Raw genomic sequence first — 12,330 nt, 5'->3', positions numbered from 1 at the left:
TGTTAGGTTTGGGTAAAAAAAGAGAAGACGTTTGCCTGTTGTATAAATGCACTACTGCTGTTGACCAAGGTACATCCTCCAAAAACAGCTCCTCCAGTGTGACCTTTGGATTACTTGTATGTCTTAACCCTAGCCTTCCCCTACCCTGCCAACGGTTGTTGGCTGATTTGCTTTCTGGTGCTTGAAGAAAGGCGAGCAACGGAGAACGAGGTTTGAACTCTGCATACGACAGGCTCAGAAAGGGGAACAGAGGCCTGTCCTTCCATTTTATAGATCCCTGCCGCGTCCTCCGTCCACTTCAACATGCTGCCGTCGCAAAACGTACCCAATACATTCAGCACTTCAGCGACCTGACGTGAGGCCGTTAGCTTAGCATGAATTCAGATCGTTGGTTCAGGCCTCTAACAGGGAAGGGCAGCGAGCACCTATTGTATATAGAACTGGCTCACAGTGCTGCAAAGATATGGGGCTGGAGCACAGTGTAGATGCAGGGGGCCACTGAGTTGATTGGCTTGGGGGGGGGGGGTGTTAACAATTAGACCTAAAGAACAAGCCATGGTTGTCCTTTGATTTTTTTGAAAGTGTGTGCTTTCTTCTATGAGTACCAATTTTTGGCCTAAGCAGACATTCCTAACTAAATACCTCAGCCCGAGTTCCAAAGTAATTCCGATGCATTCACAGAGAAGGGAAGCAAAAGTGAGAATCTTTCAAAGTCTCACCGATAAAGGACCGAACCAGAGCTGAACTGTCGCGAGTGGCAGGATTTCCTGATGTTTAGTCGTGGAGATGCAGGGTACTGAGATGCAGAGTCTGGGGACATTACCTGTCAACATTCCTGGAGGATATTACATGGATTCATGGTCACAGTTTTGCTGTTTGTGTCACTGACCACTTTTTTTTTGTTTCTTTACATACATACAGTACATCCCTGGCCTTATAAATCGCTTCCAGTACACAAAGCTAATACTGCATTTTGGTTTGAGACAGAGAAAACTTGAAAACCTTTTATGGTGACGATGTTAAAATGCAAACTGTACCATATTTAAAAAGGGAATTTACATTGTTGTAATCTAATGTACTGTATTATTGAATTAAACTTGTCTACTGTATATGTATTGCTATTATTTTTTAAATTAAATCTGCTTTATGCAAATGGAAGCAAAAAAAAAAAAACCCTGACCTCTCGTCTCTCTCTTATCAAGGACTATTAGAGCTAGTGTGGGGAGATATTCTGTGTCCTGTATCCAATAGTGTGTTTGAATGCATAATACTGAGCTGCCCTTCCACTGATCTCTGTATGGCAACTAGTATCGACATCACAAGACGAGCTCTGCTCCTTACCACTGCGCCAGACTACTACCCTGACCTCAACCTGAAACCTGAGTGGCTTAACAGCTTTGGACAGTAATGTTCACTTCACTGGAGGTCTTCCCTTCCCATGTGAATCTAGAGCACTCAGCCATTGATTGGGAGTCACCATTTGTGTTGACTTAACCTTGCCTTGTACCTGTATGTATTTTGTAGGAATGGCATCTGGGTGCATCAAACCCATCTGTTTGCACATGTAGACTGTAGACAGTAGAGTACACATGCTATGTATCGGTGTAGTTGTGCGCATGTGTGTGTGTATTTGTGTGTGTGTGCGTTTTTGCTCGCCCTGTATATGGGGGTCCATGGCCATGAACAGCAGGCACCAGTACAGTGTGGTTGCCGTGGTGTCGGCCCCAGCTGCAAACAGGTCATTCGCACTGATGACCAAGTTGTCCTCATGGAAGAGAGAACCTTCCTGTCCCAAGTCCTGGCAGAGAGAGATTACGCAGTCACCCTCACGTCGTCCCCAGCATTTGTTCAAAGAGACGACCGTGTGCGTGTGTGTGTGTGTGCGTAACTGTAAACACTGTGGCCACAACTGAAATGGGAGAATCACGCGATAGTGTTTTCTCTTATCCTCGTCTTTTGGGGAGTGCTGTCTGCATCTCTGTATTGCGTACACCTCTGCACCTCCACTGGTGGTGGTGACCCCCGCCCCCCTTCACTGTAAAGTGCTTTCAGATCCATGAAAAGGCATCCATGTGGTGCAGTGGTAAGGACCAGGATTTGTAACTGAAAGGTTGCCAGTTTGATTCCCCTTTGGGGCACTGCTGTTGCATCCTTGGGCAAGGTACTTAATCCAGAACCTCCTCAGTAAAATATCCAGCTGTATAAATGGATGAAATTGTAACCTGTGTAAGCTGATCTGGATAAGAGCATCTGCTAAATGACAGTAATGTAATGAAAGGAGCTACATAAATAGTTAATTACCACCACTGTTGTTCTTATCTCCTGCTGTCGGAGGAGGAAGGAGTCCATGTAGTCCCTCCTCTCCAGCAAAAAGTCGAATATCCCCCAGGCCCTTCACCAGCCTCCACAACACCTCTTTATTCATCGCTACATTCCTTACCACGACACTCCAGTCCTTCAGCTGCGGGGCCAGCCAGGAAAACACATTGCACAGCTAACCTCCCCACAGACAAACCATCACGTTACGGCCTTCGAATTTCACTAGTGAAGTAACCAGTGAGCAGCAATGTAGTGTAGTGTAGTGGTAAGGAGCAAGACTGATAACCAAAAGGTTGCTGGTTCAGTTCCCCAATAGGGCATTGCTGTTGTACCCTTGCGCAAGGTACAATTTTACTCAGTAAATATCCAGCTGCATAAATGGATAAGTGTGTCTGCCCAAAGGTACAGGAGCAGAGCCCCTGCGGGGAATCAAACCAGTGACCTTTTGGTTAAGAGCCCTGCTCCTTGTTTAATTATATGTATGTGTGTATAATTATATATACATAATAAATAAATAAATATATATATATATGTGTAGTGTTTATATTCAAGCAGGCAGCTTGACAAGCAGATATTTTTCATGTATAATATCGGAGAAATATCCCGGTCTCCAAACTGTTCGGTGTGGTTGACAAACACCTCTTTCACCGTCTTGTGTCCCACCAGGACAACTGCTTTCGGGGCCAAAGTGGACAGTGAACACTGGTCCATATTTCTTAAACAACTGGGAGAAAGGGGAAGGAAAGATAATGTTAACTGGCTCAGTTTCAAAAAAGGACCAAGGTGGTCTTCCTTAAGTAACTAACCTTTAACAGAACTCAGAACGGCAAATTACAGGAAGTACAGACTGTTATTCATTTCTATAACCACCTGATATCCTCCTCTGAGCCAAAATTACAAACAAGCTAAATAAGACGACAAGCTAAGCAAGCCAGTCAAAAAGGGATGATATAAGAATCAATTCTATAAAGATTTGTCAACTATTTCTGTAAGGAAGCAGAAGTATTTCAAAGTTTGGATTTCTGATTACAAGGTATTTTGTTTTTATCATCAAATCTAATATAGATATAAACTAAAGCGGCAGGTGTCTGACCTCGTCTGTAACGGATCGGTGGGCAGGAAGTGTGAATTTCCTGTACCTGCTCCCTGGGGTAGAGCGGCTGCAAACGCAGCCTCAAAGATGTGCGTTTTGTAAAAAGATCGCTGGCGATCAGTGTCAGCTGGAGAGCGCACCTTTGAACTGACAATGGTCCAGAACCCGTTTTACAGGACCAACCTGCAAGATTTCCATCCCACTCAGAAAATTCCTTTCCCTTTAAACGTGGAACCCTTATTGTTGTGCTCTTTCAATTGGACCATTGGATAACAAAGAGATTGGGTTACACCAGATCATTTCAGTCATATCAAGGGAGCACAGACAGGCTTTGACGTGATAAAAATCTCACATCTACTCACTGTTTTGCATTCTAAAATGATCTCACATGATGCACGGTGCACAAAAGCAGACCTTCCACTTTGCCATTGTGTAAATGGGGATCACCTGCTCACAGGTTATTCTCCATTGAACCGGAATGCATGGTAGTCAAGTAAAGGTTTGGGATAATTATCGAATTATTTCATCTGCATCACCCTCGTGTAGCTCACTGGCTACTGCCACTAAAGATAAAGGTCAAGATAAGCGAGTCAAGGGAAATGACAAGCCCACACTCAGTGTAAAATTAGAAGTATCAACGAGGATGTTACAACAACCCAAATAAAATGTTTTCATTCACTCTGTTCCCCAGGACTTACTCTTACCTCACAGAGAGTCAGGTGGGGGGTCTGCTGACATCCAGCTGCAGCAGGTTCCCAATGAGGGGTAGAGGCCTGTGGCCTGGGGGCTCCTTTCTGTGGCTGGGGGTGGGGGACAGAAGGTAGCAACAGCACCAGCACAGCCCCCAGGGACCTGGAAAAGCCCTCCTGCCATAGATTTTGTCTTTCTGCAGAGAGCTGTGCTTCCTGCACTGGGCAGATGGGAGGATGTTCAGACCCATGTTTGGCTCTCTTTGGTATGACACGCTGACCCCACCTCTCAGCGGGGCCTTTTGTGAAGAGGGAGGGGCGGTGTGTTTCAGAGGAGGTAATTTTTCTGCACTGATTCAGCCCGGGAGCTGAGGTGAAGTTTCACAAACCCCAAAATGGGGAGTAATACGATAATGCCATTTCAAACCAATCAGTTTTGACGGTTTTATAATTGGCAGCACATGGCAGCTCCAGTCATCACTGGGTTCCATGAAACATCACTCTCGCATCAGTAACTGAGTACATCCCTTGCTGATGGTGGAGGTGGACTCACCTGTGTGCTTTTGTTTATCTACACTTTTGATACGCACCATCCTAACTCCCATGTGCAAGACACTGATAAACGCCTGAGGAGTTATCTTCATACGTGAAAAGAAAGGAGTCTCAGGGAGGCTGATGGCGGCCGATTGCCCGCCTTTTCTTTGCGTCCTTTCATTAAACACACCTGTTTCTGCATTTGCTCTCACCATGACTTCATTTCCTCGCGGGTGTCCAGGCTCCTCCTCCTTCTTTGGGCTTTGGAATGTGCAAATCTACATCCGGTTTAAAACGCAGGCCTATGGAGACAAAAATCTCTGTGTTCATGTCTGTTTGTCTGTGCTTGTGTATTTAGATTTCATTTGCGCATTAGGACACATTTGCACATCAACCGTACCCTTTGTTTTTGAGACGTGGGCGCTGATTCGATCAGCAAGTTTGACAAGTTCCCCCTCACATTGTCTGGTACTGCAGTTACTTTACCTCACTGTGTAAAGCATTGTCAGGCCCCCACTCATACTGTTTATTTTCTCTCACAATTTCAGTCATGTACTTTCAAGTCATCACGATCCCTAATCTTCTGTAAATAGACTGGGCGTCACCAAAACGCACGCAGTTCTCGCCTTCAGAATCAGCCAGTCACTCCTCTCAGAGTGCCGCTGGCTCTCATCTTGTGAACATCACAGCTGCGTTTACTGACTGCTTGGTGCCTTTTAATAAGCGCTTCTCATCAGCCTAAATAGGAAATTTTGATAAAACGGCTCAAAGGTGACATGACAAGTGTGAGGAAGCAGAGAGAAGGGCTTGAATTGAGCACAGAAAGTGAAAAACTTACACAGGCCTTCTTCAGGGAAATGCCTTCCACTAACCAACTAGAGTACTAACTGAGTACTAACTAGTGCTAGATGAGTACTAACTTCATTATCGCGATGCAATTATAGAAACATCAGTTAAGGGTTGCCACATGTTTACAAATCATTGAAAAAATTTAGTAAAAAATCATAGAGCAAGCCAGAGACACTAGCCAAAACTCCATTCCCTGCTGAGACCTTATTTCTGTGAATGATTTCTATTTTGTGTTTATTAAGAGTGAAATTGTGAATGGGACACAATGGTGACGATACCACCCGTGTATCGTGTAAACAACACAAAACTGTAGTGATGATCCAGCGACACACAGGGTCACATCTAACCATTCTATTTCTGGATGTCGGAGAGCCGTTTCCACAGCAACGGCACTCTCGCTGTTCCGAACTGTAATTACCGGTGTCACTTTGACTGACAAGCCCCTCGCACTGACCAAAGTGATGGCAAAAATCCAGCACGTGGTGTGGCCTGACACAGAGCAAAGGTCGGCCCCCACTTTGTCTGCTGCCTGTGCCCTAGTAAGGGGCTGAATTCAAACGTGGGTCTGAGAGCAAGGGACACACGCCCCACACGGTCATTTCACCAAGAACAGAGATGCTTTAAAATGACTTTTTTTTTTTTTACTTTTTATTTTTCCCCACCTCTCCACATCCACACAGGCATTCACGGTGTCCGACAGCAAACACGGTTCCGTTTGTTTTCAAAGTAAAAGACAGTGATTAAAAACAACACGCTTCTGCGTAAAACTCGGGGACAGCAAGCGATACGTGTTCCTGCACACTGCGGTGTGGCTGTACCTTGATTTTGGGTTGTGTGAGTACCGGGGCAATGGCACGTGGTGAACAGTGCCATTCTGAGTAGGACGTTTCTGATAATGTGTGCACGGAGGAAAAAACCCCGCTCTCACTTCCTTATTTGTGGTCCTGCATCTTAAGGCTAATTTTGCAATTACGCACAGACCTGTGGGGAATGTGTGTGTCTGTTGGGAGCAGGACTTAGGGAGGGCCCAGAAGGGCACACGAGGAGCACATGCTTAACAAGGCTCCCGGCTGCCGGGGTCAGGTCACCACTGAGAAGGACAGCGTTCTGCTTTCGCTGACCTACATGGGACAGGAACGTCCCCCTGGACCCCCTGAGTGCATTAAAGAGCCTCCACTTTGATGATGTTGAGCTGGGGGTTGTGAGGGGACAGAGGCAGGGGGGAGTCCGGGTTCACGGGGGGTATATTGGCAGAGGGGCTGCAGCCCGGGAGGGGGTCGCCCGCGGCAGTGACGGGGTAGTCCCCCGCCCCCCCACTATGCGGTTCGGCATAGGGGCGGGCGTGGCCCTGGCTGTAGGCGGGCGCGTGCGACTGCGTGTAGGCGGGGCTGTAGGAGTGCGTGAAGGACGGCGCGGGCGAGTCCGTGTAGGAGGGCGTGTGAGCCTGGGCGGAGCCCAGCGGGAGGGCGTCGGCCGCGCCACACCCCTGGAACCCGTTCATCCTGGGCGGGCTCAGCCCCGGCAGTTTGTAGGCCTCCAGCGACTCCAGGCCCGACTCGTCCAGCTCGCAGTACTTGGCGCAGGGTGGCTGGGAGCACTGGGCGTAGGCGGCGCGGGCGGGGCCGTGGCCGTCCTGGCCGAAGGGGGAGGGGCCAGGGGGAGGCGGGGTTTTGGCCTGCTGGAGGCTGGCGGCCAGCGCCTGCAGCGTGCTGAGGATCTGCCTCTGGATCTGCGTCTGCTGGGCCTGCTCCCTCTCCAGCCGGCTCTGCTGCTCCGTCAGCAGCCTGACCGCCAGGCCCAGCCCACGCAGCTCCGCCCCCAGTGTCTGCATCTGCTCCTGCAGCCCGCCCCTCCACCCTGCCTCTGGGGGCGTTCGCGGGGGCCCGCCGCTCGGGTTGGGGTTGGGGTTGGGGCTGGGGCTGGGGTCTTTCCTCGGGGACGGGTTAGGCGGGTGCTGAGCCCTGGCTATAGCTGTGGTGCCCTGGCCAGCAGGGGGCGCCGGTGCTGGGTTGGATATTCTGATGGCGGTGCAGGAAGGCGGGTCTCTCTGGAGGGCTGGGTGCAGGGAACGGGCAGGCAGGCTGACCCTCTGCTGGAGTGTCCTTCTGGGAAGACAGGAAACCGGCTGTCCCTCCAGGCCCCTCCTCTGTGGAGGGAGAAACACAAGCTTACAGTGATGCTACAGAGCACTGGCCCTTTCTTAAGAAGTCACGTGAATACCCACAAATGTCACTTTGACAATATCTATAACGATTCCAAAATACAAAAAATACAATCGCTTTACTTCACATGATCAGAGCTTCCTGGTTGCAACACAAACAACAGAAATAACCTCAAAAGATCACGATGGCTATCATTTGACATGTGTTTGGAATGTAATGTGATACTATGTGAAATTAACAAGTTCCGACAATGCAACTTCCAGAAGTAGCAACAAAAAATAATTTTGTGACGTTGCTCAGCCATCACTCATAGAACAGCTGGCGTTTACCTGCAGTGCAACATTACCAGTTGAACAAATGGAGCAAGCTGTTTTTCTCCCAATAAAGTCCAGATGCCCATTTGAAAAGCTATTTTTTTTTATCAAATGATGCATGATGATTCTACAGTATGGTTAAGACAGAGACAGAATGAATGTTTCCCATTACAGGTTTGTCCAAACTTTTGACTGGTGTTGTATATTCTGTGAATTGAATCCTCACCTCAGAGCTGGTGTGTGTACTACTCCAGTTATCAGATGTGTATGCAGGTCAGCATCATAACACAACGTTGTCTCAGAGGATGCTCTTATCAGGATCGACCTTCCTGGCTTATATTATTACAAGTTATCAATGTAAACAGCTGGATATTTACGCATGTAAAGGTACAACAGCAGTGCCCTATCTTGGAATCGAACTTGCAACTCCAAGGGTTACAAGCCCACAAGCCCACGGCCTAGTGCAGGTACTCACAGCCTGTGGGGGTCTCGGGGAGGTCAAGCCAAGGTTCGGAGACGGAGGTAGCACAGTGACTTTCCTAGCATCGTTGCCCTGGAAACAAGCCTGACCTCGCCCGTATAACGGCCCCGCCTGCTGGCCAGACTGAGCAGCCATCTCTCTCATCTGTAATGAAAAAAACAGCATCAACCTACACAGTGTTCTCAGTGCTCTGGTTTTACAGTGAAACATGTATAAACCTCTTTTTATTGTGGGTATAACAGCATGCAGTGGCTGACATGGAAGAGATTGAAATGTTTTCCATTATGGCAGTGTTTCTCAATCCTACTCCTTCTATCTATCCTTTCTCCAAACACACCTGATTGAAATTAGTGTGATTAACATGCTCTCATCAGGTGTGCTCAGCTAATCAAAAGTGCCACTGATGAGTTCAGTCAGGTAGGTAGAGCAGGGAAAGATGGAAAACGTGCAGAGCAGGGGGCCCCCAGGAGCAGGATTGAGAATTAGTGCACTATGGTGTTTTGTCCTTACCTTCGATGACATATTTAACTGAACAGCTGTTTTTAGTAGAATAAGCAATAAAAATAGAAAAACTGCAGAAACTCTCAATTTTTAACTAAAAATGAAAGAAAAAAGAACAGCTACTGGCATGATTTTGCTCAGACTGCTCAGAAACAGACAGAAGCTGCCTTACACTAGCTCTAGATATCATCAACTTTATCCCAATACCCTGCGACCCAGTCAATGTTCTGTCAGTTTACTGCTTTTGAGATTCCGGTTTGGATAACAGTGTCACTGTGCACAGGCAAGAAAAAGGACATGAATTTGAACGTTTGTGCTACACCCAATATCTGCCTTTTGTCCATTAAAAAAGAATTAGAACCTATGTGACTATGCAAGCTTATAGCTATGTACTTATTACATATGACTAGTTAGTGATGTAGTCTTGATCTCTCTATAATTCTAGGAAGCTGAACATTTACACTTACATTTACATTTATTCATTTGGCAGACGCTTTTATCCAAAGCGACTTACAAGTGAGGCAGAGTGCAACACAAGCAAAAGCCATACAAGAGTCACAATATTAGAAGTACTACATGACCAAGTTTCAATAGTTGGCCAGACAAGGTACAAGCTAGCTGGTAGAGACAAAAGTGCATTAAAGCATGAAATTTGCATTTTTTTATAAAGGAAAGCTGAGTTTAGGACATAACAAATTGATTTAGGTGGTAGCGATTCAGGTGATCAGCTGAAAAGACAGACCGAGCACACAGACGGAAATGTAAAGCAGGGGAGCATACCCTGGCCTTGTGGAGCAGCGCCTTATCCAGCAGTCTCTTGCGAGCGACCATGATGGAGCTGGAGGCTGGTGACATCGGCACCTTCCTGCGAATGCCGGGCCCGGGCACCGCCCCCGCCATCTGTGGGCCGCCGTGCTGGGCCCCGCGGGCGAGGGAAGTGACGCTGACAATCCGGATGCCTTCCTCCTTCCTCCCTCCCAGCTGCTCCGAGCGGCCCGCCCCGTCCGTCCCTCCCGGAGGCCGCCCAGCCGCCCCCCCTCGGGGGGTCCCGCCCTGCTGCGCCGAATCCAGCAAGGGGGCGTAGCCGGAGGAGCGGGACACATCTCTCATCAGGCTCCACACCTGCTGCTCGGGCCAGCCCACCGGCCTCCCCGCACCGTCGCTAGCGTCAGCGGACACAGGGGCGCAACCTCCCCCGCCTCCCCCTCCCCCGCTGCCGCCCTCCTCCGGCCTGGACTTGCCCTGAAACTCCTTCAGGAAGAGGTAGATGGCCTGGGCAGACACCTTGATGTTCTCCAGCTCCAGAACGGCCTTGATCTTCCGGAAGCTGAGCCCAGCCTTCCGCAGCTCCACCACCTTGCGCTTGGCTGCATCGTCCAGCCGGCCCATGGTACCTCAGTGCCGGGCAGGACCACCGGGCCAGGAGCCTCCTCTTCCTCTCTTCTCTCTTTCACTTCAGAGGAAGCCTCCCTGCTTAGAGGAGAAAAGTTCAGCTTGATCAGAATTTCACGTAAGCAATACCAGCGGTGGAGACGCACTGGTGGAGAAGCACGCTCGTAACCGTGTTACCGAGATATTTCACACATTACCTTTTAAGCTGATCTGACACTAACCGAACAGGCTGATTTAACTTTGCGCGGCGGGGACCGAGAGATTTGTCCCAAACTTTACTTTACACGATGAAGTAATATCTTACGTTCAAATATCCTCATCCTGTTTGCTTTGTCAATAACAAGGTCGGTTCAGCTGGTACTGTAATCCACGTCTAGAAACCACTGATGAGCCCAAACATTTAAAAATAGCCCCTCTCGAGAAACTGAATTATGCTAATCAGCAGTACGCAGCTGCCTGTGCCCAAAACTTAGAGGCAGTGTTTACACAACGCAACATCGTCAAGTTATTTTGGAAAAGTTGCAATCAAATATTTTTTAACCGAATGCCACTGCTTTAAGTTCCTCGCTGTCCATCAAAAATAGCCGAAATTTAAATAGCTAGCTATACATTTAACAATTATGAATATATGAGGAGCACCCAGCTAGCTGGCTACTGTAGCTAATCGGTGGTGTTACGATGAAAAAATACATATCTAACATTGGCCAGCTAACAACCGAACAATCTGTGACGGTTTGCTTTGCGCACACTGCGATGGACACCTTTATTGCCACCTTCCCACCGTTAAAAAAAGACGCTAATTAGCCAACAAACTACCTCTCCACATTGGCACTCAGTCCTTCTAAGATAGCCATCTTCTTTGTCGTGGAGTCAACTCACCCAATTCACCGATGTCGCTGGATTGGTGAACTATAACTGCAGAGCATTTATGCCGGGACAGCGAAACATCTCAACTGCATCTGCGCAGCTTGCCGAGCGATCACAAATTAACGCTTAGATCACTATTTCTGCAACATGGAAGTTAGGGTTTTTGTACAGCCACCTAAGCTAAATCCATCCAGCACGTAATGTAAACAAACGTATAGCGGGCTGGCTACCTAGCTCGCAAACCAGCTAGCTAGTTGTGATAGGCATGGCTCTCGACTAATGGTTGTAGCTAGAACCTACCCCCGGAACGTCAGCAGGGTTGCCTAGTGTTTTTTTATAAATCCCCAGTTTTCACAGATTTTTTCCAATTCTTGTACCTTAGCAAACAGCACCGTCTCCGATTAAGGTAGTATGAAATATTTCATGCATTTGGAACAATTTACTTTCTCCTTAACCAGCTGTTGATTACCCGCTTTGTTAGTTTGCTCTACATAAAACGATTTAGATGTAATTTTCAAATAACACGTTGTTATTTTTATTGGGCTGACAGATTGATTAATATAGGACTGTCTGGAGTCTGACCGATAACTTATCAAGCGTATCCAGAGAGTCAGTCAAATGTTACTCTATTGGTGCCTTTAGCGAGCTATTTTAACGAGATTCAGGCCATGAGAAATGAAATACTTCTACAGTATGAATTATAAATTGCAGTCTATGTTTGTGTGGAATAATGCGTAAGGACAAGTGGGAGGATGGAGTGTTTCAGGTGAATTAAAAATCACATCAATTTACCCCTACTTTTCTTTCCTACGAGCTTTAAATCCGTACTAGTTCGTTTTTAGTACCAAACTGGCAACTCTTAGCATACGGCATTCTGCGCAAGGACTAGTTTACAACCAATGAGAAAGACGCATTACCAAACTAGACGGTCGAGGAAAATGTGATTGGCCGTAGTACTCAGACACACGGAAGTGCGACAAGAGTGTGGTACACGAAAGCGCTGAAGGCAGTGGGCGGGTGTTTGAAATGTGTGTTATTCATTAATCAGGGGTTGTTTCTCATTGAAAATGTTTAACCCTTTTCTAGGAATTCTGTAATACTGTAGCGATCACGCCTGTTAGGCGGGTTG

At 47.6% G+C, this 12,330-nt stretch overlaps 1 protein-coding gene across 1 annotated transcript; it reads right to left on the bottom strand.

Moving 5' to 3' along the window:
- Positions 1–6,646: 6,646 nt before the first annotated feature.
- On the bottom strand, positions 6,647–11,442 carry LOC118794525 (atherin-like). Its single transcript, XM_036552783.1, has 4 exons — positions 11,214–11,442; positions 9,723–10,412; positions 8,436–8,585; positions 6,647–7,630 (listed from the first exon to the last, which is right to left on the bottom strand). Exons 2-4 carry the CDS (start codon positions 10,329–10,331, stop codon positions 6,647–6,649), a joined length of 1,743 nt encoding a protein of 580 aa, XP_036408676.1. The 5' UTR covers positions 10,332–10,412; positions 11,214–11,442.
- Between the last annotated feature and the right edge of the window lie 888 nt (positions 11,443–12,330).

Source organism: Megalops cyprinoides, chromosome 19 (genome assembly GCF_013368585.1).
Source record: "Megalops cyprinoides isolate fMegCyp1 chromosome 19, fMegCyp1.pri, whole genome shotgun sequence".
Taxonomy (NCBI): Eukaryota; Metazoa; Chordata; class Actinopteri; order Elopiformes; family Megalopidae; genus Megalops; species Megalops cyprinoides.
Note: the sequence above shows the minus strand (reverse complement) of the source record. Positions and strands in the feature narration are given on the sequence as shown.